Source organism: Trachemys scripta, chromosome 25 (genome assembly GCF_013100865.1).
Source record: "Trachemys scripta elegans isolate TJP31775 chromosome 25, CAS_Tse_1.0, whole genome shotgun sequence".
In the NCBI taxonomy this organism is placed as follows: Eukaryota; Metazoa; Chordata; order Testudines; family Emydidae; genus Trachemys; species Trachemys scripta.
The window spans coordinates 1,287,586-1,313,636 of record NC_048322.1 but is presented as its reverse complement, the minus strand read 5'-3'; the positions used below and the strand labels follow the sequence as shown (position 1 = coordinate 1,313,636).

General features: G+C 51.9%; 3 protein-coding genes across 4 annotated transcripts in view; 2 read left to right on the top strand and 1 right to left on the bottom strand.

The window, feature by feature from the left end:
• Window positions 1–26,051, top strand: part of LOC117869996 (zinc finger protein 239-like) — a 1,162,621-nt gene that overhangs the window by 531,774 nt on the left and 604,796 nt on the right. The gene's annotated exons all lie outside the window — the stretch shown is intronic.
• Window positions 785–7,248, bottom strand: LOC117870064 (zinc finger protein 558-like). Its single transcript, XM_034757290.1, has 3 exons — window positions 7,136–7,248; window positions 1,718–1,806; window positions 785–1,009 (listed from the first exon to the last, which is right to left on the bottom strand). The coding sequence occupies exons 2-3, from the start codon at window positions 1,796–1,798 to the stop codon at window positions 854–856; spliced, it is 237 nt and encodes a 78-aa protein (XP_034613181.1). The 5' UTR covers window positions 1,799–1,806; window positions 7,136–7,248; the 3' UTR covers window positions 785–853.
• The window catches only part of LOC117869921 (zinc finger protein 420-like), a 67,550-nt gene continuing 62,054 nt past the window's right edge, over window positions 20,556–26,051 (top strand). The window contains exon 1 of the mRNA XM_034757020.1: window positions 20,556–20,611. Within this exon, the coding sequence (XP_034612911.1) occupies window positions 20,578–20,611 (34 nt within the window). The 5' untranslated portion in view covers window positions 20,556–20,577. The remainder of the gene's footprint in view (window positions 20,612–26,051) is intronic.

Below are 26,051 nucleotides of genomic sequence, written 5' to 3'. Positions count from 1 at the left end.
GAAACTAGCAAGGAAAGTGGCAGATTCTCCATCTCAGGAAGTCTCATGTCAAGGCTGGATGCCTTCCTGGAAGAGGATTTAGTCCCACACAAGGTGTCCAGCTCCGTACAGCAGTAACTGGATGAAATTCTATTGCCTGAGTGACACAGGAGATCAGCCTAGATACCTAATCATCCCTTCTGGCTTTAAAAAAATCTATGAATCTATCAGAGATATGAGGAAGGACGAAGAACATGTGTTGTGTTGTGTTTATCCGCATGCCCTCCAGCTGTGTGCCCTGGGCCAGCTGTAGCTGTAATTGGATTGTGGATGGATTACTTGGCAGAGCTGTGACTGTGATATGAAGAGAGGTGTGTGTGGAACTTGGGGGACCAAGTATCCCTCATTTCCATGCTGAGTGTTGTAGGTTGTGTCCGTGAAGGAGCACGGGGGGGGGGGGGGGGGAGTGGGCGTTCTTGTCACGGAGCTTGGCAGCGGCCTGGGGGCCGTACGTGCTAGTGGTCTCCAGGGCTCAATGAGGGGTAAATGAAGTCAGTGGCTCAGAAGGAATCCTCGGGGGTGAGATCTCTTTGCAAGTCTGAGCTGGTTTGTGCGGCGCAGGCTCAGTGTTTGAGGGCCGGCCAGGGGTAGGCAACTTCTGTTCATTACGCTGGACTTAAATCCAAGTTTTGCAAAGAGAAGGCATTAGACTTTATGCTGTTCTGCTCCTGTGCTCTGTTCCTGCAGTGTTGTGTAGCAGAGGATGGCAGAGTGCTAGTGTGTGTGTCATTGGCATATCGGGGTGTTGCTGACCAGGGCAGAGTTAAGGTTGTATTGTGGGGCTGATGTGAACCTTAACTCTTCATTTCCCCTTCTAAGAACCGAGGGGACGGGAATCCTTACCCAGCGAGGTCACATTCTCATAGTTCTCCTGCATGACGGCTCTGTAGAGGGCTCTCTGAGTGGGGTCCAGCAGAGCCCATTCTTCCCTGGTGAAATACACAGCCACCTCCTCGAAGGTCACCAGCCCCTGAAAGAGCAAGAGTCCCACACTCAGTACCTGCTGCCCCACTCACAGCCCCACTATTCATGGGGGAAAGGATCCAATCAAAGGGAAGCTCTGGATGGCTCACCATCAACAGAGTCTCACCCCCACCTTGCTCAGAGCATCCAGGATACACCAGGGTGAGGGGATGAAGAGAGAGCCCCTTATCTCTCCCAGCAGATCCATCACACCCCTACTAGCCACAGACTAATACAGGAGATGGAGCCCCTAGCAGAGTCCATGGAGAACTCCCTGGTAGGAAGCCCAACACCCTCCTCGTTGTGAGGAGCTGGATATGAGGGAGAGGCACCTCCACTAAGTCTGACTGGTGAGTGCCCCCTTCATATCTCAGAGCAGCCGCTGGTTAGTCGGGTCAGGCTCCAACACTGGGAGTCTGGTCAGTTTTCCTAGCCCCATCCAGGTGGATTGTTTCCTGTTCCACAGATTAGGAATTTAGGAATTAGGCATTTCCACCTTCCAACCTCATGGGTCTGTTCCTAGAATCTAGGCCACTTATTAAACAACTCCCAGCAGGTTTGCTTCACCCTGTCCTTCTCCCTTTCTCCACCCTGTGTATTTCCTGCCCCGCTCCAACCACCAAACCAGACTGTGCAAACCTTCCCATCTCCTGTGTATTTGCTGCCCCTCTCCCTCCAGCAGGAACCCACCAGCAACCCCCCCAATAATTCCTACCTGAACTAGCTCCTCTGCAGCCATTTCTCTTCCCTGTCCCAAGGGAGGCTGGGATGAGCTGGAATGAAACATGGACGTCATTCTGCAGCCTGGCAGGGCGAGAAGGGAAGTTGTGGAGGTTTCAGAACAGGCTTCAGTTCATTTCATGTCATGATTCCCCATGACCCTTTCCCTGCAGAGACATCCTAGATTCTGCCATTCTCGGAAAATGCTTGATCTCTTTGTTACAATGTAGACCTGGCCCCTCCTGCAGGCTATGCTCACAGACACATTTTTAAGCCTCCCCAGTAACAAATATCAGGGGGCAGCCATGTTAGTCTGTATCCACAAAAACAATGAGGAGTCCGGTGGCACCTTAGAGACTAACAAATTTATTTGAGCAGAAGCTTTCATGGGCTAGAACCCACTTCATCAGATGCGTGGAGTGGAACATACAGTAGAGAGGTATAAAAACACAGCCCATGAAAAGATGGAAGGTGCCGTACTAAGTGGTGGGTCAGTGCTAACGAGGCCAATTCAATTAGGGTGGATGTGGCCCATTTCCAAGAGCAGTCATGAGCCAGCAATACTCCTCTGCCATGTACATTGGCCAAACCGGACAGTCTCTACGCAAAAGAATAAATGGACACAAATCAGACATCAAGAATTATAACATTCAAAAGCCAGTAGGAGAACACTTCAACCTCCCTGGACACTCAATAACAGACTTAAAAGTGGCCATTCTTCAACAAAAAATCTTCAAAAACAGACTCCAACAAGAAACTGCAGAACTGGAATTAATTTGCAAACTGGACACCATCAAATTAGGCCTGAATAAAGACTGGGAGTGGCTGGGTCACGACAAACAATAATTTCCCCTCTGTTGATACTCAGACCTTCTTGTCAACTGTTAGGAATGGACCACATCCACCCTAATTGAATTGCCTTACCAATTGGGGGGTCAGTGCTAAGGAGGGTAACTCCCATCTTTTCATGGGTTGTGTATTTATACCTGCCTACTCTATTTTCCACCCCACGCATCTGATGAAGTGGGTTCTAGCCCACGAAAGCTGATGCCCAAATACATCTGTTTGTCTTTAAGGTGCCACCGGACTCCTCGTTGTCCCAGTAACGAAGCCTCTGCTAGAAAAGAGCAGAACCAAAGGAGTCACTTTCGAGGGTTCCCTCTAGCAGTGACTCCAGGGCAGCCACACCCCAGCTGGGGGGATATGGAGTCAGGAACTGGCTTTTCCTCTCTCGCATCCTCATCTTGTTCACAGGAAAGTGATTCTGCCCAGGGGTGCTGTGTTACATGTGTCTGGGCAGTCCTGGAAATCTCTCTCCCCACTTCTTTCTCCCACTTCCCTTTTCAGTCTCTCTTTCCTGTGTCCCCTCTCCCTGCCCCTCTGGCTGGGAAAGTCCCATTCCTGGGTTGTTTGCTCTCCCATGGCTGGATTTACTCCTGGCAATTGCTAATGGGAGGAGAAATGAGGAGGGGTTGTTTGCACAGAGTCACTTTCATGCTAGTCGCTGGTGTAGTAGAAAAGAGAGAGTCTGAGACAGGAGGCCTGGGGTAAAGCCTAAAGTAAGGCCCTGCTGCTATAAAGCAAAGGTAGCAAAGAGTCAGGATCTGAGCAAAAGTCAGGCCATGTTAGGAAACAGATGCCAACTTGCAAGTTCACCATGTGGTCCATGAACTTGGCCAGAACAGGGCTGGTGTTGCACAAACACAAGCAGTCCCAGGCGCTAAGAAGTCATGTAAACACCTAGCAGAGGGGTAGTATCAGAGCACCACGATACAAAGTTATGGTATAAACACACTCCCCAGAGATGATACAGGGACACACTGACCCCTCCTGAAGATCAGGGCAGGACAGGGTGATGGGTAGAGATGTTTGGATCTAACCACCAAGCACAAGGTGAAGGGTGGTAACTAACCACGTCAGAGGGGTAATACAGAGCTTGTTTGTATCAGTGTAGAAGAGAGGGGTCACAGAGGGGGTGGAAAGTCCCACCACTCACTGAGCCAAGTCCATTGTAACGGGCGTCCATGTGCTAGTGTCCCCATAGAATCTGCCGGGCATTAGAACTGTGCATCATTAACAATAAACCTGGCCAAGCACCTTTGCCACTCAACCCAAGTCCGTGGTCCTGAGGAGCAGTTCGATCCAGGCTTGTGGTGCCAGCTACCTGGCCAGAGCTGGTGCAGCACGCAGAGAGTACACACACAGCCAAGCACTGACAACAGAGGGGACAGAGCATTTGAGCAGCCTTCCCTCCTTTAGCAACAACCAGAACTCTGTGGGGAGAGCAGCTAATGAAACCACCTCACCACAGGGACTGGTGCTGATCTCATTTGCCCCACTCTTAATCTGGAGTCACTCCTTGTCTTTCCTTGCCGTGACTCTGAATTAACACTGGTCTCCATGACACCAGAAGCACAGTTCAGAAAGGATGAGGCCAGAATCCTCTTCAACAGATCACTGTGTGGCAGTGCTAACCCCCTTCCCACCTCCCTTGATCTAGGACAGGCCTGCACAACATGCGGCCCGGGGGCCGCATGCGGCCCGTGTGGGCTCACTGTGTGGCCCGCGTGGGGTGAGTAGGTGGGCTCACTGTGCGGCCCACGGGGGGTGAGTAGGTGGGCTCACTGTGCGGCCCGCGGGGGGTGAGTAGGCAAGCGGCGGGTGAGGGAGGGGGGCCAAGGAGGCTAGTGGGCAGGGGGGGGGGGCGGGTAGGCCAGCAGCGGGGGGGGGGGGCTGAGGAGGCGGGCGGGCAGGCAGTGGCGGGGGGGCAGGCGAGCCGGCGGTGCGGGAGGGGGGTTGAGGAGGCAAGCAGTGACTTGATGGCTGACCTGGTCTACTGATCTGGTCTGGCTCCCATCCCCTCTCCAAGGGTTGCAGCTGTCTGTAGGTGCTGCCTTCCCTGCCTACCTCATTCATTCAACAGGGTGTCGGAGAAAGGGCAATTGATTACAAAGTGGGGGGAAGATCTTATTCTACTTCTAGCAAAAAGACATTTTTCTTTTACCTTAATTATACTACCTTAGGAGCCCACTATAACATATTACAAAGGTTCAATACTGCTGTTTTTTAAATTAATGGAGATATCCTATCTCCTAGAACTGGAAGGGACCTTGAAAGGTCATTGAGTCCAGCCCCCTGCCTTCACTAGCAGGCCCAAGGACTGATTTTTGTCCCAGATCCCTAAGTGGTCCCCTCAAGGATTGAGCTCACAACCCTGGGTTTAGCAGGCCAATGCTCAAACCACTGAGCTATCCCTCCCCTCTTTCCCCAGTGGTGCTGGGGAAGGAGGGTTTGTTTCCGCGGAGCGGGCGGCGCTGAGGGGGGTGTTGTGTTTCAGGGGGGCTGGGTAGCGCTGGGGGGGGGCTTTCGGCAAGGCCGGGGGGGGTTCGGCCCTCAGCTGTTTTCTTTGGAGTAATACGGCCCTCGCCGCTTTACGAGTTGTGCAGGCCAGATCTAGGACAAGGACTCGGGGCAACAGTTTTCTCTCCAGAACCTGAAGTTCCTGCAGTTTTCCAGAGGGAAGAGAAGCAGAAATCGGTGGTGGTTTCACCTCACAGTGATAAGTGGATAGAAAGTTTCCACGCGTCTCTGCTGGCCAGTCACACAGGCAAAGGGAGCCCTGGGGGGTGCATCTTTAACAGGAGAAGGGAAGGCCTAGAGGGGCCAACATAGATAAGAAATTTCCATGCCTTGTCACTAGCAAATAATGACCACCATGGATCCATCCCAGAGGTGGCTGCATCTTAGCACTGCAGGAAGCAACCCCTCATGGAGACAATTTGTCATGGGGTTTGGTTAACTTCTGGACCCACACTGCACTCAGAGAGACCTCCTCATCCCGTGCCAGGTGGAGAAAAGAAAAGGGTCCAGCCAACTCTCCTGTTACCAGCTGGGAACCACTGATCCCCCAAACAAAGGGAGGCCTCTGGCTTTGACGTGTATTAGAGGTGTGGCTGGTCTCTTTGATCGGCAAACCTTTTAACAGAGATAAAGGGGGGGAGGGACAAACGATTCTCAAAGGAGAGGGGAGAAGATGATCACTGGGAAATTTAACTGCCTGCATCATCCAGGATGGAGAAGGACTCAGGGCAACAGGTTCCCTCCAAGGAAGGAGAAGTTGTTGGGATTTAGGAACATGGGGAACAGCCCCAAACCCGAGAGGATTTTTAACTGACATTTGATAATGACATAGACAGAGGCAAAACCTGAGATTTGAGATCAATGTTCAGACATGAAAGAGAAAGGATGGAAAGGTGAGGGATTTTTGGATCCATTTTTGCAAATTAGAGAGAAAAGTGGAAAATCAGAGGGATTTTATGTCAGTTGTTGTAAGAGGTAAAATCTGAGTGTGTTTTACATCAATATTTGATAAATGAACAGAGGGGAAATGGGCGACATTTGCAAAAAAAATTATATTCATGCTCGAGAATTTGAGAAAAAAGCTAAATCTGAGATTTTGTTATTATTTTATCATTAGAGAGACGGAAAATTCTCAGGGTGTATTAAACTAGTAATGGACAACTAGAGAGAAAGTGGGGCAAAATTTTAGGATATTTTATATCAATCTTTGAGATTTGTGGAGAAAATGGGTCACAAACTCCCCATTTGATCACATGAAAGAAAAACACCAGTATCTGAGGGGATTTTATGTCGCTATTAAATAAGGAGAGGGGAAAGGGGGACAGTTTGAAGGGATTTTATGTGACTGTCCAACACATAAACAGAAAGTGGAGGTTCCCCCCCCTTCACACGGGCCACAGGGAGCCCTGGGGGGGACCAGTTTGAAGGGGGCTGGGGAGGGGGAGCTGGAAGGTCCCTGGATGAGGGAAGGGGGCAGCAGTGGGGGATGGTCAGGTGGCTGGGGGCGACTGTGTGGGCAGTTCGGGGGATTGTGTAAGGGGGGCTGGGCCCTCCCCATGGGGGACACGTGCTCCCCCCTTCCCTGCCCTGGCAGAGAACAGCCCCCCCCACCCCAGAGGCAGCCAGGTCTCAGGGCTCCCCCAAACAGCCCCCACTGACCCCGACCCCTTTGGAGGAACGACTCAGGGCAACAATTTCCCACGGGGCCCAGGACAAATGGCTGCAGGTACAGTGGGTGGGGACCCCCCATGGGAGGGGGTTGTAAAGGGACATTGGAGGGTTACGGGGAGAACAGGAGGGATCGGGGGAGGGGAAATGGGGGGGGGGCGCCCCGGGTTTTACGCCCACGTGTGACACGGGGAGAGAAAAGGGGAAGAACTGGAGAGAAGCTGTATTGGGGGAGGGGGGCAAGTGGCACAGACAGGGACCGGATCCAATTAACCCCCCGCAACTCCGGTTTCCGCCCCCAGCCCCCGGGAATTTCCTGCTGCCCAGAGACAGTTCAACATCCCCCCCGCCGGGCCCAGTCTCTGCCCCCCCCAGATCTACTCACCGTCCTTTGTTCTCCCCGACTCCTGCCTCCTTCCTCCCGCCCCCTTCCTGTGCCCTGCGCATACCAGCCCGGGCGGCAGCGCTCCCTGCAGCCCGGACTCCTGGGTCCCCAGCGTCCCCACTCCCCTCCCAGAGCCGGGGAGAGAACCCAGGAGTCCTGGCTCCCAGCCCCCCCTGCTCTAACCCACCGGCCCCCACTCCCCTCCCAGAACCGGGGAGAGAACCCAGGAGTCCTGGCTCCCAGCTCCCCCGTTCTAACCCACCGGCCCCCACTCCCCTCCCAGAGCTTGGGAGAGAACCCAGGCGTCCTGGCTCCCAGACCTGTAAGTCCTGTGCTGGGAGCTAGGACGCCTGGGTTTGGGCTGGGAAAGGGCTGAGTCTTGGCTCCAGGGGCAGTCCCGCGGGGCGAGGTGGTTACTGGTGCCAGTTAGTCCAGCTCAGGATGCCTGGTTTCTATCCCCAGGGGCCAGGGGAGGAGTGGGGTCTAGTGGTTAGAGCGAGGGGGGGGAGGGTGGGCACGTTCCCTGCTCCCACGCGGAGGGGGGAGAAGAACGAGCCACCCTGTGTCTATTGCAAGGGGAGGTACCCAGGGGCCACCATTGGGCATAGGCCCCGGCTCACTCCTGGGTTTTATCCTGGCTCTGGGAGGGCCGTGGCGACTAGTGGTTAGAGTGGGGGTTGGGAGCCCGGATGCCTGGGTTCTAATCCTTTATGTCTCACCTTGGGGGATTTTTGTCCTTCTCTGCCTCAGTTTCCCCCCGGGGTAACCTGAAGCTGATTACATGCCTCTCAGGGGGTTGTGGGAAAAGCTGGGAAGCAAGGGGAGGGGCATCCTCCCATCTCTCCCACCATGGTTCTTCCACATCCCTATTGTGGCGAGGTGGCTGAGTCTTCGCAGGGTCCAGTGGCAGGGAGTTCCCCAGGCTCGCGGCACCACAGGTCCAGCTCGGACCCTCCCGTCTTGGGGTGTGGGCAGAGAAACCCTCCTGCCTGACCTGAGTTGAGAGTCCAGCACCAGCTAACGGGTGAGGAATGTGGCTGGGAGCAGCCCCCGCTCAGGGAACCCCAGACACCCCCCTAGGATCCAGCCCCCCTCAGCCAGGAACCCCCCGACACCTTCCTGGCCAGAGACCCCCACTACCTGCAGGGACACAGCCCCCAGACACCTCCCAGGGCCCGCCCCGAGACTCTCCTCAGACACTCCCCCCATGAACCTCCCAGGCCCACCACTAGGACCCCCATCACAGGGCAGGGACCCCCCCCAGAATCCCACCACTCCACCTTCCTGGTACCCCCCACCACCTGCCTAGAACCCCCAAAGGGAGACCCCTACCAGCGGCTACCAGCGGCCAGCCCCGCCACACACACTTCACCAGTCAGGGGTGCCCCACTGGAAACTCAGTCCCCCACTGCCTGTCTGGGACCCCCTGACCCAGCCCCCAGATCCCTGCTCCTGCTGAGATCCCACCCCCATGGCCAGAGCCCTCCCAAGTCAGTGTGCCCAGAGACCCTCCCTCCCCTCACACCCTCCATTACCAGCTGCACCGAACGCCAAAGGGACCCCCACATAGCACCCTGATCTCCCTCAGGTCCCTTACCGACCTCCACATCCAACCACCCAACAGACTGGTTCCCCCCGCCCCCCCCCCCCCCCCTCCCCCCCCCCCCCTCCCCTCCACCCCCCCCCTCCCCCCCCCCCCCGCCCCACCCCGCTCTTCCTGATCTCTTGCTTCATCCACCCCCCCAGAGTGCCCGCCACCCCTAATATCTCCCCACCCCCCGAAAGGTCCCCCCAATCCCTTAATACCCTGCCTCCCCCCATTGCCTCCTTGACTTCCCCCATCTTTCTGCTTTCCCCAGCCCCCCTAAAATCCCAATCTCTTGCGCCTCTGATCCACCCCCTGGCCCCCCTCCACCTGAGTGCCCCCAGCATCCCGGGCCATGGGCTGCAGGCTTGCGGGCTGCAGCGGCTGCTCGGGTGATAGTGATGAAGACGTGTGTGCAGCTGCCGGTGGGGCTCTGGGCACAGGGCACCTACCCTGCCCCTACTGCCGCTGTCTGGGCCATTGGGCGAGCACAGGGCCGGCCACCCTGCCGCGAGGGCTAGCGCTGGCCCTGCTCTGCCAGCGGGGCACCAACGGGGTCGGGCTGGGCCGGTACGGGCTGGCGTATGGCACCTGGTATCCCTGGGGGCCTGACCGGCCCCTCGGCCCCTTGTGTAGCGGGCTTGCCGGGGTCCTGGGTGCCCTCTTGGGGATCCAGGGCCAGACCTAGACCGGGGCAGATTTGGGGGTGGGGCACGGCCATGGCAGAATGGGGGGCAGGGGCCAGACCTAGACTGGGGCAGATTGGAGGGTGGGGCGCGGCCGGGGAAGAATGGGGGGCGGAGTGGGCCCTAGACCAGGGCAGATTGGGGGGTGGGGCACAGCCAGGGAAGAATGGGGGTGGGGGGGCCGTAGAGCCAGGGCATATTGGGGGGGTGGGGCATGGCCAGGGAAGAATGGGGGACAGAGGGGGCGGTAGGGCCAGGGAAGTTTGGGGCAGTGGGGCATGACCAGGGAAGAGGGGGGGCCGAAGGGCCAGGGCAGATTGGGGGGGTGGGGAGCGGCCGGGGTTCTCTCTAGGTCCATTGTAGCATGTTTGGGGGCAGAGACTCCAGATGCCCCCGCTTGGTCTCCTTGGGGCATCTAAGATATCCCTGTATCCACCCCCCACCTGCCCCCAGCAGGTCCATACCCACATCCAGGTGCAGTCGTCGGCCCCTGAGATCGCTGTGGGGCACCAGCACCAGATGGGGGACGCGCCCCTTACATCCTGTGGGGGAGAGAACGTCCCTTTTATCTGAGGCTGGTGACTTGGGGGGGTCTGTGCTAGAACTGGGGGGCCCTTTTGGGGGGGCAGAGGGTGGGGTCCCCTTCCCTCTATCCCCACCAGCCCTCCCCGTCTCCCCAGCCTGCAGGCCCTGACACATATCAGCAGAGCGCAGTTTTACACCGGGGTGTGTGGGGGGAGGCATGGGGGCAGAATCTGGGGGGCAGACAGGGTCTGCTGGTGAGCAGTGGGGGTGTCGGGGGAGCCCAGCTGGGGTATCAGGGGAATGCAGGGGGCAGTGTGGGAGGGGAACAGAGGCCTGTCTGGGGTGGATGGCAAAGTCCAGGAGTCGGGGTTGGAGCTGGGAGGAACAGGGGGGAAGAGAGGTAGGAGTGTCTGGGGAGTGGGGGGCGCTGCGTGGGGAGGGGGCACCGGGGGCTCAGGCCATGAGGAAGAACAGAAGAGCGGCCGTACTGGGTCAGACCAAAGGTCCATCCAACCCAGTATCCTGTCCACCGACAGTGGCCAATGTCAGGTGCCCCAGATGGAGTGAACCTAACAGGTAATGATCAAGTGATCTCTCTCCTGCCATCCATCTCCACCCTCTGACAAACAGAGGCTAGGGACATTCCTTACCCATCCTGGCTAATAGCCATGAATGGACTTAACCTCCATGAGTTTATCCAGTTCTCTTTTAAACCCTGTTACAGTCCTAGCCTTCACAACCTCCTCAGGCAAGGAGTTCCACAGGTTGACTGTGCGCTGTGCGAAGAAGAACTTCCTTTGATTTGTTTTAAACCTACTGCCCATTAATTTCATTTGGTGGCCCCTAGTTCTTATATTATGGGAACATAATATGGGAGGTGGCAGGGATTAGGGGAGAATGGCGTGCAGGAGGGTAGGGCCAGTGTAAACGTTCTGCCAGGTGCAGTTGGCAGTATCCAGGGCTGGTTCAATATCTCGGGGTTCCTTGTAAACAATACAACACAGAACCGGCTCGAGCCCCCACCCAGTAACCTGGGGGAATTACACAGCACCCCTGGGTGCCTCTAAGAGGCAGTAGTTCCTCTTCCGCAAGCACAGAGTCTGAGTGTAGAAAAGAAATGTTTAATGAAAGGAGGGAAGTCAGCCGACAATGCCACAAACGGATTCATAATCATAAAACTGTGAGCAGGACGGCCACCCTAGAGTGTGTGGGGCAGTGTCTTCTGCCTCATGTTCTTGAGTCCTACCACCAAAATCTCCTTTACTGTGCCCATCTGAGCACTTGCTCTGGCAGGCGCCCCGCCGGCCACTGTTCCTTGCTGTCTCCCGCCCCTCCCATCAGTCACTTGGTTTGCTATGGCCTCTGTTGCAGATAACACTGTCACACTGCCGGAGCTGCGTCGCGGGGGCCGGGCTGGGGCCGGGCCAGAGCCGCGCCGCCGGGGCCGGGCTGGAGCCGCACCGCGGGGACTGGTCCGGAGCCGACGTGGGCCGCGCCGCGGGGGCCGAGCCGGACCCGAGCCACACCGCGCCGCGGGGGCCGGGCTGGAGCCAAGCTGGGCCACGCCTCCCCGGAGCCCTTCTCGCGCCCCCACCACCCCAGCTTACCTGGTGCTGCCTGCCCGCCCCTGCTTCTTTTCAGACTTCCCGCGAATCAGCAGGGGAGGGGGTGGAGCGTTCAGGGGAGGAGGGGGAAGTGAGCTGAGGGCGGGGTGGGGAGCTGCAGCGCGGGGCCCTCTTGGCGTGGGGCCCAATTCAGCCGAATCGGCTGAATCGGCCTAAAGCCGCCCCTGTCTAAACATTTCCCACCTTGGGGCCTGACTGGCTCAGCTATCAGGTGAGGTAACAGGGAGTGGCCTGCCAGGTGGATCGCCCACAATGAAAACTGCCTCTAGGGCATCAAACACAGAGAGTGTCTGATAACGGCAACCCCCTTACTTCTGGATGTTTCTGGCCAGTGATTGCCCTGCCCTTTGCATGAGGGCAGAGACACGTCTCAGAGCTAGAAGTGAGCTGACAACCTCTTTGCTGCAGCCTATCAGATTGGGTCCTCACACCTTTGTGGATATCACAATTGAATCAATCATAACTAATGTAAGAAAGCTGCAAGAGACAATGCTGGGTTTGCAAGTTACATTTTCCAAGGAGCGCCCCGTTAGTAAAACGGAGGGTTTACGTCACCTGTGGCTAGCCACAATGTGTGGTTTTGCTATGGGGGTAACTAACATGTCTTAACCTATCCTACTGCAAAAACATAGGGGAGCCAAGACACTTTAGTTTCACCAAAACGTCAAATTGGTGAATGCAACAGTCTGCCCCGCCACGTGACCAACGCAAAGGAGGAACAAAATAATTCCGTTTTAAAAATCCGTGTTGATTTGTGTACTGAAAAGTTTACTGGTTTGTACACAGTATGAAGAACATGGCCGAGCTGGGTCATAGCAAAACTATGTATCATACATCAAAGGCTACAACCGTCAAGTATGTAATTAGAAATGTAAACAAGTCTGTAGAAAAATCAGCATCGAGCTATGCAGCAAATGAGGAAATGGAAGAGTACAGCGTGTGTTTCAGTGTTTGCAAGATGGGGGGGAATTACTTACAGAAATAAGGCTTTTAAAATACATTTTCGATGGGGGAAAGGAGGGAGTCCAAAACAGTATGGAATATCATAGAGCCATTTTAGATATAGGGATTCTTTGGGAAAGGTAACAGCAAAAATATGAGCATAGGCCCAGATCCACAAAGGAAACCAATAGAAATTAGAATCCTAAATACTTTTGTGGATCTCGTCCTAGTGCACCCTAAAGGCTCAGGAACAAAATGGCAAATAAAAAGAACTAGGGCTGTCAAGCGATTAAAAAAATTAATCATGATTAATTGCATGATCAATTGCGCTGTTAAACAATAATAGAATACCATCTATTTAAATATTTTTGGAGGTTTTCTACTTTTTCAAATATATTGATTTCAGTTACAACACAGAATACAGAGTGTACAGTGCTCACTTTTTTTATTAGAAATATTTGCACTGTAAAAAACAAAAGAAATGGTATTTTTGAATTCACCTAATACAAGTACTGTAGTGCAATCTCTTTATCGTGAAAGTTGAACTTACAAATGTAGAATTATGTAAAAAACAAACAAACCTGCATTCAAAAATAAAACAATGTAAAACTTTAGAGCCTAGAAGTCCAATCAGTCCTACTTCTTGTTCAGCCAATCACTCAGACAAACAATTTTTAAGTTGCACTTTCATGATAAAGAGATTGCACCACAGGACTTGTATGAGGTGAATTCAAAAAATACTATTTCTTTTGTTTATCTTTTTTATCGTGCAAATATTTGTAATAAAAATAATATCAAGTGAGCACTGTCCACGTTGTATTGAGTTATAACAGAAATTGATATATTTCAAAATGTAGAAACGCATCCAAAATATTTATAATACATTTAAATTGGTCTTCTATTATTGTTTAACAGTGCGATTCAAACTGCAATGAATCACAAATACTTTTTGTAATCTAGTTCATTTGTTTTGCATTAATCACTTGCGTTAACTGCGAGTAATTGGCAGACCTAGTTTTGACGTCAGCCTTGAAAATCGGTCAGCCTTGAAATCACATGTACCAAAAGAATAAACATATATGAACAAAAACTTTGAATGAAATATTGCACATTACAAAATCACAATAAAAATATAGGTTTCAGAGTAGCAGCCGTGTTAGTCTGTATCCGCAAGTACTCCCGTTCTTTTTAATAAAAACATAGGAAACATTATACTAGAAACACTGAGCTGTGGTTGCTAAAAGTAGCAAGTATTAATATGTTCAGTGATTATTGGCTATTAACATATCAATTCAATACCATAGTGACATCCATCTGCACAACGTTAACACAGGTAAATGAGGAAATGCTAAGAGTAATAAAAAAACATTTTTAAAAAGCAAATAAAAGGAGCGCCACTCCATTCACACTGGAGTCCCAATGCAGGGACTCAGAAGAGCAGATAAGCCAAATCTGGGAACTGCGAGGAGGCTTTCTGCAGATGTATAGACTCTGGGTTGGAAGGGACCTCAGGAGGTCATCTAGTCCAACCCCCTGCTCAAAGCAGGACCAATCCCCAACTAAATCATCCCAGCCAGGGCTTTGTCAAGCCAGACCTTAAAAACCTCTAAGGAAGGAGATTCCACCACCTCCCTAAGGAACCCATTCCGGTGCTTCACCACCTTCCTCGTGAAATAGTGTTTCCTAATATCCAACCTAGACCTCACTCTCTGCAACTTGAGACCATTGCTCCTTGTTCTGTCATCTGCCACCACTGAGACCAGCTGAGCTCCAGTATAAACGGAGAAATGACTCTTTTAAACACTAACAACATGCATGGGGTGTGTGTATGCAGAACATTTCTGGAACCGAGTTTCCTTTTGCAGCTCAGTAAGTCACCCTTGACGGGAGAGCTGACTTCCCTACCCTGTACCCCTTTCAGGAGTCTGATTTCACCTCTGCTTGCCTGCAAAATCTAACATAAAAATACAAAGAACGGGAGCACTGGTGGCACCTTGGAGACTAACAAATTTATTTGAGCATACACTTTCGTGAACTGAATTAATTTGCAAACTAGATACTATTAATTTGAGCTTGAATAGAGACTAGGAGTGGCTGGGTCATTACACAAATTTAATCTATTTCCCCATGTTAAGTATCCTCGCACCTTCTTGTCAACTGTCTGGAATGGGCCATCTTGATGATCACTACAAACGTTTTTTTGCCTCCTGCTGATAATTGCTCATCTTAATTAATTAGCCTCTTAGAGTCGGTGGGGCAACTCCCACCTTTTCATGTTCTCTGTATGTGTGTATATATATCTCCTTACTGTATGTTCCATTCTATGCGTCCGATGAAGTGGGTTTTAGCCCATGAAAGCTTATGCTCAAACAAATTGGTTCGTCTCTAAAGTGCCACAAGTACCCCTGTTCGTTTTGCGGCTACAGACTAACACGGCTGCTACTCTGAAAAATACAAAGGTGTCCCAGTGCACCAGGACTGGAACACCGGCTGAATTTCTCACAGTACCAGATAGTTATAAATCCACTGGAAAATAAGCCTTGTGCAGACATGGCAGCACACAGGATAGAGAGCAGTAGGAACATGCCCCTGTCTGCAATTTTAGTTGGGACTGACTTTGCTGGTGCTTTCTCTTGAGCCGGTTGCAAATCTCGAGAGGAGGGGATGTACCCCTGGAAGAAGGGCTCACCCCTTTTGTGGGAACTTCCAGCCCCCTTTCCTGGCGGTTCTCTCTTCCACTGCAAGTGCAGCTCCCTGTTCTGAACCCCCCGACCCCTGATCCTGCCCCGTGGCCCCTCTCCTGCCCCTGCCTCCAGCTGTTTGGCCCTCCTGGAGGGGCAGTTTGGCCCTTGCACAGATTCCCTTTAGATTTCCCCTCTCTAAGCTCAGCAGGGAGCAGAGGGTCCCCCCCAGGGAAGGCTGCAGCCAGAGCTCCTGGGCGTCCTCCCGTTTGCAGGGGCAGGGCTGGGGGCTGGGTCCCCCCTTGGCCCAGCCAGCGCAGCCGCCCGGCCCGGGTTTGCGGGAGGCGCAGGAAGGGGCTGGATGCAGCAGCCGGGGGCGGAGGCAGGAAAATCCTGCAGCAGCTCCGGGCGGGGCAATACGAGACGCTGCCCCCCCCCCGGGGTCCGTGCTGGGGGGGAGCCCGGCATTAACCCCTCCCTGCCCGGCCGGGGGGGCTTTCCCCAGCTGGGACCAGCTCCGGGCCGGAGCCCGCAGGTAATTAACAAAGGGGGGGGGGGGGGGGGCAGATGCCCCCGCCCCTGGGAACCGGCCCCCTGGTTTATTCCCACCCTGGGGCAGGCTCCGAGCTGCGTTCATAGCAGTGACCCTCTGCCCCCCCCTCCAGCCAGGGGCTGCCCCAGAGGCGGGGCGGGGGATCAGATGGGGCCAGAGGCCGGGCTCCAGTGAGGTTCCCCTGGGTGTGTCTGGGGGTGGGGGACCGGGAGGGGAGGGATGAGCGGGGGAGGGGGAGACCCGGCTCTGGGCAGGCAGGAGATCGGGGGGAGGCAGGGGGGGTTCTCTCTGGTTTTGTCACTTCAGTCTCAGAGACTGAATCATTTCCCCTGAATTCTTCCCCCTTTTCTCTAACTATCAAATATGGGGATCAAATCCATGTAGATCCCCCCTCGACACACACTCTTTTCTCTCCAGTGATTGTCCATGTCTCTATTCTCCTGAGGCTTTGCCCCGGTTTCTAATTCTCACAGGCTAGATTAAAATCTCCTCGGCCTGGGGAAATTTTCCCACACGTTTTATCTGCAGCCAATTGCCCTTGTTCAGGTGGGAAATTGTCGCCCTGAGTCATTCCCCCAAACTGAAAGAGGGGTTAGTGGGTGCAGCTGAGGGGAGCCTGGAGATGCGGCTGGCTCTGGGGTGGGATGGGACGGCCGGTCGGACTCTGCCAGTAACAGAGCCTGGGAGGGACACAGGAGGGGAAGGGAGAAGCGACTGTTCTCAGTGGAGTGACCAGGCCCCACCACCGTCTCCCCAGTGCAGCACCCCACAGCCACCAGCGGCCTGTCTCCTGCCCCTCCCATCCTGCTGCCCCCTCCCCATGGCCAGGGAGCCTTCCTGCTCCAGCCCCACTCCCTGGCCTTCTTAAAACACCTTCACAAAGGGCTCCCTGCTGCCCAGGGGGATAGTGGGGAACTGTTACTGCCTGTGTATTACACAAACTAAAAACTATTTTCCCGTGAAAAAATAACGAGGAGGCCATCAGATGAAGTGGGTTCTAGCCCTCAAAAACATATGCTCCAATAAATTTGTAAGGCTCTAAGGTGCCACAAGGACTCCTTGTTATTTTTGCTGATACAGACTAACTCGGCTACCACTCTGAAACCTATTTCCCTGTGCTAATTTCCCCCCCTACTGTTACTCACACCTTCTTGTCAACTGTTGGAAATGGGCCATCCTGATTATCACAACAAAAGTTTTTTTCTCTCCTGCTGATAATAGCCTACCTTAATTGATTAGTCTCATTACAGTTGGTATGGCAACCTCCATTTTTTCATGTTCTCTGTGTATATATATCTTCCTACTCTATTTTCCACTGCATGCATCTGGTGAATTGGGCTGTAGCTCACGAAAGCTTATGCTCAAATAAATTTGTAAGTCTCTAAGGTGCCACAAGTACTCCTTGTTTTTTTTACGGATACAGACTAACACAGCTACCACTCTGAAACCTGTACAATCCAATCCAATCCTTTCAAACTTTCCCCTCTAATTACTGACCATCCCTCAGATCTTGGGGTTTTGATCTTATATTATCAAATATTTAGGTTTTGACCCATTTTTCTCCCCAGTTCTCAAGAACTGATCTAAAGTGCCCCGAGAGGCCAGGTGGGTAAGGTGATAGCGTTTACTGGACCGATGTCTGTTGTTGAAAGAGACAAGCTTTCGAGCTCCAAAGAGCTTTTCTTCTGGTCTGGGGAAGATCCTCAGACTAGAACAGATTGTCAAGCATAAGAAATTAACCCATGTTGCCAGAAACTGTTCAAACGGAAGTGGGCAGCCTTATCTTACCTACACACCTCATTCACAGTCATCGGTGATCCAGTCCAAACCCCGTGGTGCTAGTCCTGCTTATCTTTTACCAAGTCAAATCTACATCGAGCGACAGTGTCCTGAGATGCACCGGAAGCTAGATCAGATGATCTGGTGGTCCTTTCTGGCCTCAGTCTCTCTGACCATGACTCTTTGATTATGAGCAGAAATATCCCCAAAACCTATGAGGGAATGGTCTCCATGAGGGGTTGCTGAGAGATGCAGCCACCTCTGGGGTGGGTCAGTGACCATTATTTGCCTGGAAATGTCTTAAATATTTCGGCTCCTCCATGCCCAGCATCCTCTTGTTCAAGAAGCATCTCCCAGAGCTCCCCGCTGCCGGTGTGGATGGTGCTGGTGGCAACTTTCTATCTATTTATCCAATCGCGATAGGAAATCACCACAGGTTTAGTTTCTCTCCCCTCAATCTAAGATGGAGGAACTTCATCATCTGAAGGGAAAACTGTTGCCCTGAGTTCTTATCCCCAAGCCCACTGATCGGGAGGGGGGCAGTTTCCCAGGGGCCCGAGCGATTTAAAAGGGCCTGGGGGCAATGCAGCAGGGCTAAGGGAGGCTTTCTGCCCACACTCACTCCGCACCGCTCCCGGAAGCAGCCAGCACCTTCCTGCGGCCCCTGGGAAGGGGGTCTCCGCACGCTGTCCCTGCCCAAGCGCCGACTCCACAGCTCCCATTGGCTGGGAACTGCAGCCAATGGGAGCTGCGGGGGTGGTGCCTGCCGGCAGCAGTGTGTGGACACCCCTTGAGCCCCCCCGCCTAGGAGCCGCTGCCAGAGGGGTGTGCCGGTCGCTTTTGGGAGCGAGGTAAGCGCCGACCCTCTCCTGCACCCCAACCCCCTGCCCCAGCCCAGACCACTCACCCACTCCTGCTGGGGTGTCGCAGCCTGGGTGGGGCACTGTGGGTGCTTGGGGGAGCACAGGTGCTCGGGGGGAGTTGATGGGGCTGGGGCAGGTCCCCACTTGGCTCCTGGGAAGCTGCCACCTCCAGCACCTAACTCCATGTGCTGCCTCTGCTCCATCCCCAGCCCCGGTTCTGCAGCTCTCCAAACTGGAGAACTGGTCTGAAGTCAATAGGATGAAATTCAATAAGGACAAATGCAAAGTACTTCACTGAGGAAGGAACAATCAGTTGCACACACACAAAGTGGGAAATGACTGCCTAGGAAGGAGTACTGCGGAAAGGGATCTGGGGGTCACAGTGGATCACAAGATAAATATGATTGAACAGTGTAGTGCTGCTGCAAAAAAAGCAGACATCATTCTGGGATGTATTAACACGGGTATTGTAAGCAAGACACAAGAAGTAATTCTTCTGCTCTACTCCACACTGATTAGGCCTCAACTGGAGCAGTGTGTCCAGTTCTGGGCACCACATTTCAGGAAAGATGTGAACAAATTGGAGAAAGTCCAAAGAAGAGCGACAAAAATGATTAAAGGTCTAGAAAACATGACCTATGAGGGAAGATTGAAAAAATTGCATGTGTTTAGTCTGGAGAAGAGAAGACTAAGAGGGGACATGATCACAGTTTTCAAGGTTGTTACAAGGAGGTGGGAGAAAAATTGTTCTTAACCTCTGAGAATAGGACCAGAAGCAATGGGCTTAAATTGCAGCAAGGGCGGTTTAGGTTGGACATTCGAAAAAACTTCCTAACTGTCAGGGTGGTTAAGCACTGGAATAAATTGCCCAGGGAGGTTGTGGAGTCTCCATCATTGGGGATTTTTAGGAGCAGGCTGGACAAACACCTGTCAGGGATGGTCTAGATAATACTTAGTCCTGCCTTGAGTGCAGGGGACTGGACTAGATGTCCTCTTGAGGTCCCTTCCAATTCTATGATTCTATGATTGGCTGGGAACCGCGGCCAATGGGAGCTGCCGAGGCGGTGCTTGCGGGCGGAGACAGCATGTTGAGCTAGGAGCTGAGGGAGGGGCGTTCCTGTCGCCTTTCTGGGGAGCCCTCCCCAGGTAAGCACCGCCCCAGTCCCCAGCCCTGAGCCCCTCACCCACAGATATCTAGTTACTCTTACCCCCCTCTTATTACCGGTCTTGTGTTTGGGACTTTTCTGTTGTTTCAGTGGCAGAGCCTGGAATGTCTTTCTGCAGGGAAAGCGTTGGGAGGGGGGTGGGCAAAGAGCCGGGATGTGAAGCTAACTAAAGCCCCTTCTAACATCTCCCCAGATGCTCCTCTCGCCTTGACAGGCTGCAGAATAACACCCACATTTTGTTCCCGACCATCCGATTCTCCGGTGGGACGGGGAAGGGCAAGGGTTGCACTGGCACCGGTTCAGGTAGGGACTGTTGGGGAGTTGCTGGTGGGAAGGGAACAGTTAATACATAGGAGGTGGAGGAGGCAGAAAAATATGCCGTGGTGCAGAAAGAGGGTGTGACAAACCTGCTGGGACTTGTCACCTGGTTCCTAGAGTCTAGGAAGAGACTCTTAGGGTTTGGGGTTGGAAATTCCTTCATTTTTGGAACACGAAACAAACCCCCCTGGAAAGTGTTGGGAAAACCTTCCTGACCCCTAGCGCTGGAGCCGGAATGGATCAACCAGCGGCTGCTGTGAGATAAGAAGGGGGCACCCACCAGTAGGGCTTAGGGGAGATGCTCCATCCCCTCGCATCCAGCTGCTGGGAATTGGGCTTATTACCTGGGGGCCTGGAGCCTGCTGGAGGCTCCATCTCCTGTATCAGCCTCTGGCTAGTAAGTGAGTGATGAGTGTGAGGGCCTCTACCCCCCTCTCTCTGCTGGGAGGGGTGAAGGTCTCTCTCTCCCCTCACCCTGATGCCTCCTGGATGCTCTGAGCGGGGTGGGGGTGGGACTCTGACTGGGAGCCTCCCAGAGCTTCCATGTGATTGGCTTCTCTCCCCCACGAATAGTGGGGCTGTGAGTGGGGCAGCAGGTACTGAGTGTGGGACTCTTGCTCTTTCAGGGGCCGGTGACCTTCGAGGAGGTGGCTGTGTATTTCACCAGGGAAGAGTGGGCTCTGTTGGACCCCGCTCAGAGAGCCCTCTACAGAGCCGTCATGCAGGAGAACTATGACACTGTGACCTCGCTGGGTAAGGATTCCTGTCCCCTCCATTCTTGGAAGGGGAAGTGACGAAATAAGGTTCACGTCACCCCCACAATGCCACCTCTCCTCTGCCCAGTTTCAGCATCACCCCGACATGCAAGTGACATGCACACTAACACTCGGCCCTCCCCCGTTACAGAATGCTCCAGGAACAGGGCCCAGGAGCAGAACAGGGCAACGTCTAACAACTTCTCTTTGCTAAGGCAGAACTGGGGTTTAGGTCTGGCCTCATGACTGGAATTTGTCTATACCTGTTCTGAGCTTCCTCCACACAAACCAGCTCAGACATGCAAAATCTTACGACCCATTTCTCCTCTCCCTGAATATTCCTTCGGGGTCATTGTCTTCATTTACCCCTCACGAAGCCCTGGAGACCATTAACACGTACGCCACCGGAATGCTGACAGTCCCCATGGCAAGAACTCCCCCTTGTGCACCTTTACTGGCACCACCTAGAAAACTCAGCCCTGAAATGGGGCAGACTTGGGCCCACAGAGGTCACCTGCACCTCTCTGCATACCACAGTCACAGCTCTGCCAGGCTGCTCCAACTGCTCCCTCCACCATCCGATTACAGCTACAGCTGGCCCAGGGCACACAGCTGCAAGGCATGCGGATAAATGCTGGTGTTCCCGTCTGTGAACGCAACACAAACAATGGGATGTTCTTAGTCCTTCCTCATATCTATTATAGATTTTTTAAGGCCAGATGGGGATATTAGATCATCTCCTCTGATCTCCTGTATCACACAAACCATAGAATTTCATCCAGTCACTGCTGTACTGAGCTGAATACCTTGTGTTGGACTAAATCATCTTCCAGAAAGGCATCCAGTCTGGACTTGAAGACTTCAAGTGATGGAGAAACTTCCACTTCCCTTGGTAGCTTTTAACCTCTGCACCACCCTGACAGACACATTCGCAGCGGCTATTGCCGTCTCCAGGGTTTGTGGGCGGGGGCAGAGTTAAGGTTACAATGCAGGGGTGGAGTGTACTTTACCTCTTCATTTTCTGCTTTTTCAGAGGTTTAACTTTAGCCACCGTCTATATGCTGGAAGGGCATGAGGCTGCACTGGGCAATTGTAGATAATTAATGTAGTTTATGGACATTTGATTTCCTTGATTTTTTTTTAATGGACCTTTTTTTGCCGCTATAACTGCGTCTACACTAGAGATTTTGCTGGCATAGCTCTTTCAGTTAGGGGTGGGTTTTTTTTTTTTCACATCCCTAACCCACAGAGCTAAGTCTTAAGTGTAGACCAGGCAAAAGTCTGCATTTGGATTTAAGTACTCTAAAATAGTGCTCTTAATCCAGGCATGTTGATATCAGAGGGCAAAACTTCCAAAAGGAACTCCTTCAAAATGCAATAAAAATTCGCAACATACATTGGCCGAAAGCTGTATCTCAGGAGCCCCTTGATCAATTAAACCCAAATTTCAACCAGTAGCCCAGCTTGGCATGGCAATAAAGAGTAGCAAATTTCAAGACAATATGAGTAAGTGTGAGTAAGTCACCGCAGTTAGAATGATCATGCCAAACCAAGCTATTTCCTTCTTTGGGAAGGTTACGGCTGCAATGTTCCCTCTTGTTTTTCCCATCCATGTGCGGAATGAATTTTGTTATGGGCACCAGTATGGAGGTGATGTGTGGCGGGGGTGAGGCCGAGGGGTTCAGCGTGTGGGAGGGGGCTCAGGGATGGGGCAGAGGGTTTGGCTGTGGGGGGGTGAGGGCTCCGGCTGGGGGTGCGGGCTCTGGGATGGGGCCGGGGATGAGGGGTTTGGGTTGCAGGCTCCCCCCAACCCTCTTTCCCTGCACCAGCACCTGGTGTGCCTCTCCCCACTGCAGTAGCTCTGGGGCTGGTGGAGAGACCATAAAGATAAAACAATACAGAAATGAGGATTTCACAACCACAACTATTGAGAAGTGAGTTCTTGCCAGACAGGATGCTAGTGAACTAAGTTTTCTTTAACCATCTTACGATCTGTTTCTTTATATGGTGATAGTGGGGGCCATTAGGATGGGGGTCTCCTTCTTAACATCCTGATATTCCATTGTTTTAATGTCATTTAGATGGAATGTGAGGATGTGGCTTCCTGCTTCTCAGCCAATGGCAGCTGCTTGGCTGCTCTTTTAATCTGGCTGCAGAAGAAGGCCTGATCCCTACAGGGCTGGGGCCAGGGGAGAGGTGCCTGAGCGTCTGCACGGCTCTTGATAGCCTGTTGCATGGCCGCGCAGCTTGGAGGGAACTTAGATTACTGGCCTAGTGGATGGGGGAAGCAGTGGAGTTGTCATAGCTTGATTTTAGGGATAGTGATACAGCCCCACATGACATTAACATAAGGAAATGGGGTAGATGAAACTACTATATGATGATTGCACAACTGTTTGGAAGACAGTAATCAGAGAGTAATTATCAATCATTCGCTCTCATATTGGAAGGCTGTCTCTTAATTGGTCCCAGAGGGGTCAGTCCTGGGTCCAGTACTATTCAATATTTTAATTAATTACATGGACAATGGAGTGGAGAGGATGCCTAAGGGTACGTCTTCACTACCCGCCGTATCGGCGGGTAACAATTGATTTATCTGGGATTGATATATCGCGTCTCATTAAGACGCGATATATCGATCCCCGAACGCGCTCACCGGAACTCCACCAGAGCGAGCGGCAGTAGCATAGTCGACGGGGGAGCCGCGGCAGTCGATCCCGCGCCATCTGAACCCCAGGTAATTCGATCCAAGATACTTCAACTTGGATCTTGGATCGATCCCCCCCCCAGTGTAGACCAGCCCTATGAAATATGTGGATGACACCAAGCTGAGAAGGATTGCCGGCACTTGGGAGAACACTATTAGGATTTAAAATCACTTTGACAAATTGCTGTGAAACCAACAAGATGAAATTCGATAAAGGTAAGTGCAAAGTACTCCACTTCGGAAGGAAAAAAATCAAATACACCACTACCAAATGGAGAACGTCGGTCTAGGTAGCAGTACGGCTGAAAAAGATCGGAGGCTATAGCGGATCACAAAGTGAATACGAGTCAACACTGTGACGCAGGTGCAAATAAAGCTCAGATCATTGTTTGGTGTATTACCAGGAGTGTCAGATGTAAGACACAGGTGGTAATTGTCCTGCTCTATTTGGTACTGATGCGGTCTCAGCTGGAGTACTGTGTCTAATTCTGAGCATTACACTTTAGATGTGGAAAAATTAGAGTGAGTCCTGAAGAAAGCAACAAAAAAACAAGAAATTTAGAAAACTTCACCGAAGAGGAAAGTTTTTAAAAAAACTGGACTGTTTTAGTCTTGAGAAAAGAAGGCTGAGAGGGGGGCCTGATAAAAATGTTATGGTCTGCTATAAAAAAGATGGTGCTGAATAATTCTGCCTGTCCACCAGGGTAGAACTAGAAATGACTAACTTAATCTGCAGCAAGGGAGATTTAGGTTAGATATTCGGAAAAGCTTTCTAACAATAAGGGGAGTTAATTACTGAAATAGGTTACCGAGGGAGATTGCGGAAATCTCGATCGTTGTAGGTTTTTAAGAACAGGTTGGACAAACGCCTGTCAGGGATGGTCTAAGGTTACTTTGTCCTGCCACAGGACATCTTTTCAAGGTGCCTTCCAGAGCTACCTTTCTACGATTCTATAACCTCCACACACTGGGCAATTTTCATATTCCCTACCGTTACACCTGACTCTCTATAGTCCATAATTCCTCAAAATGGGCTTTATTCAGATCTAATACCCCTGAGATCCTGCATTCAATGATTCCCTTCTCCCTCCTTTTCCTTACTGCACTGAACACCTCTAGCCCATTCTCACCGGTCCCAGGTTCCTTAGGACTTTTCCCACTACACTGCTCTACAGCCAAAATGCTTCTGAAATAAATGTAGTCAAACGTTACTAATTCTGGGTCACTGAGAACGAAAATGATGCTTAAAATTGTTGATTGGCTCTAGTTTTCAAGATATGCTATTGGGTCAGTATATATGACCCTTGACTTGGGAATGGCGGAGGATAAGTGAGTTATAATGGGAAGGGATCTCAATTTAAACCAAAAATGACTAAAATACATCTTTGACTGGATCTATGAATAAATCTATGACTGGGTTTGGACAGTACTTGCTTTTTAGGCAAAACAATGAATGATACAATCTGAAGCTGGTATTGCGTCATACATGATATGAATTGCATCATGTTATTCCTAGAAGTCATGAATGATGCAATCATAACGAAGCTTACATCACTCTGCTGAACAAATTGCCCTATATCAGCTCTAGAAATCACACAGTGTCATGCTCTCTTATTTGTCAGTGTTTGATTTTGCAAAGGGACACATTTCTGTTTAGCCAAAGTGAGCAGAGATGCCTCGTACTTGTGTGAACAGTGCAGATAACTTCTGCTATGTTTGTGGTGAAGTGACTTTTGCATCACAAAAGCGCAGTGTAACCACTATGTTTAAGAAAGCCTATCACCTTTATTTTGGCTGCAAAATTGGAGATCAGGACAAGAGGTGGGCCCCACACATATGCTGCAACACTTGTGCAACAAATCTTGGCCAGTGGTTGAACAGGAAAAGGAAATCTATGCCTTTTGCAGTGCCAATGATTTGGAGAGAGCCAACAGATCATATCAGCAATTGTTACTTCTGCATGGTGCCTCCAGTTGGGAAAGGTGTGTCAAAGAAGAAAAAGTGGACTGTGCATTATCCAAACATTCCATCAGCTATACGCCCAGTACCCCACGGAGAAGGACTGCCGGTTCCTGATGCCCCAGAATCATTCTCACTTGAGTCAGACGAGGAAGAGGAAGAGGATGAAACTTCTGGTCCTGAACCATCAATGTCACAGGACCCACATTTTCTCCCATCCTCCTCCTCTGAACCACACCTCATAACACAAGGTAAACTGAATGACCTTATCAGGGATTTGGAACTACCCAAGAGTAAGGCAGAGCTGTTGGGCTCCAGACTACAGCAGTGGAATCTCCTGGCAGGTGATGTTAGGGTTTCCATGTTCCGTGACCGTCAAAAGGATCTTGTCCCATTCTTCTTCATGGAAGGTGATCTTGTAGCCTGCAACAACATCGATGGTGTGATGGCAGCCCTCAACATCGTTCACGATCCAGATGAGTGGAGACTGTTCATTGATTCATTGAAGACAAGTCTTAAAGCTGTTTTACTGCATAATGGCAATGTTTTGCCATCAATTCCAGTTGGTCATGCAGTCCATATGAAGGAAACCTATGACAACATGAAACAACCTTTGAGGTGCATAAACTATGACCAACATCAGTGGCAGCTTTGTGGCGATTTGAAGGTTGTTGCTCTCTTGCTTGGTCTGCAGACTGGATACACAAAGTACTGCTGTTTTCTCTGCGAATGGGATAGTCGTGCAAGAGATTCCCACTACATCAAGAAAGAT

What these genes read in the sequence shown, in the direction of transcription:
- LOC117870064 (XM_034757290.1), bottom strand. Translation starts at nt 1,798, where the DNA reads ATGACGTCCATGTTTCATTCCAGCTCATCCCAGCCTCCCTTGGGACAG. An exon ending in CTGCAGAGGAGCTAGTTCAG is followed by an intron (nt 1,010 to 1,717) that starts GTAGGAATTATT and finishes TTGCTCTTTCAG; the next exon opens with GGGCTGGTGACCTTCGAGGA.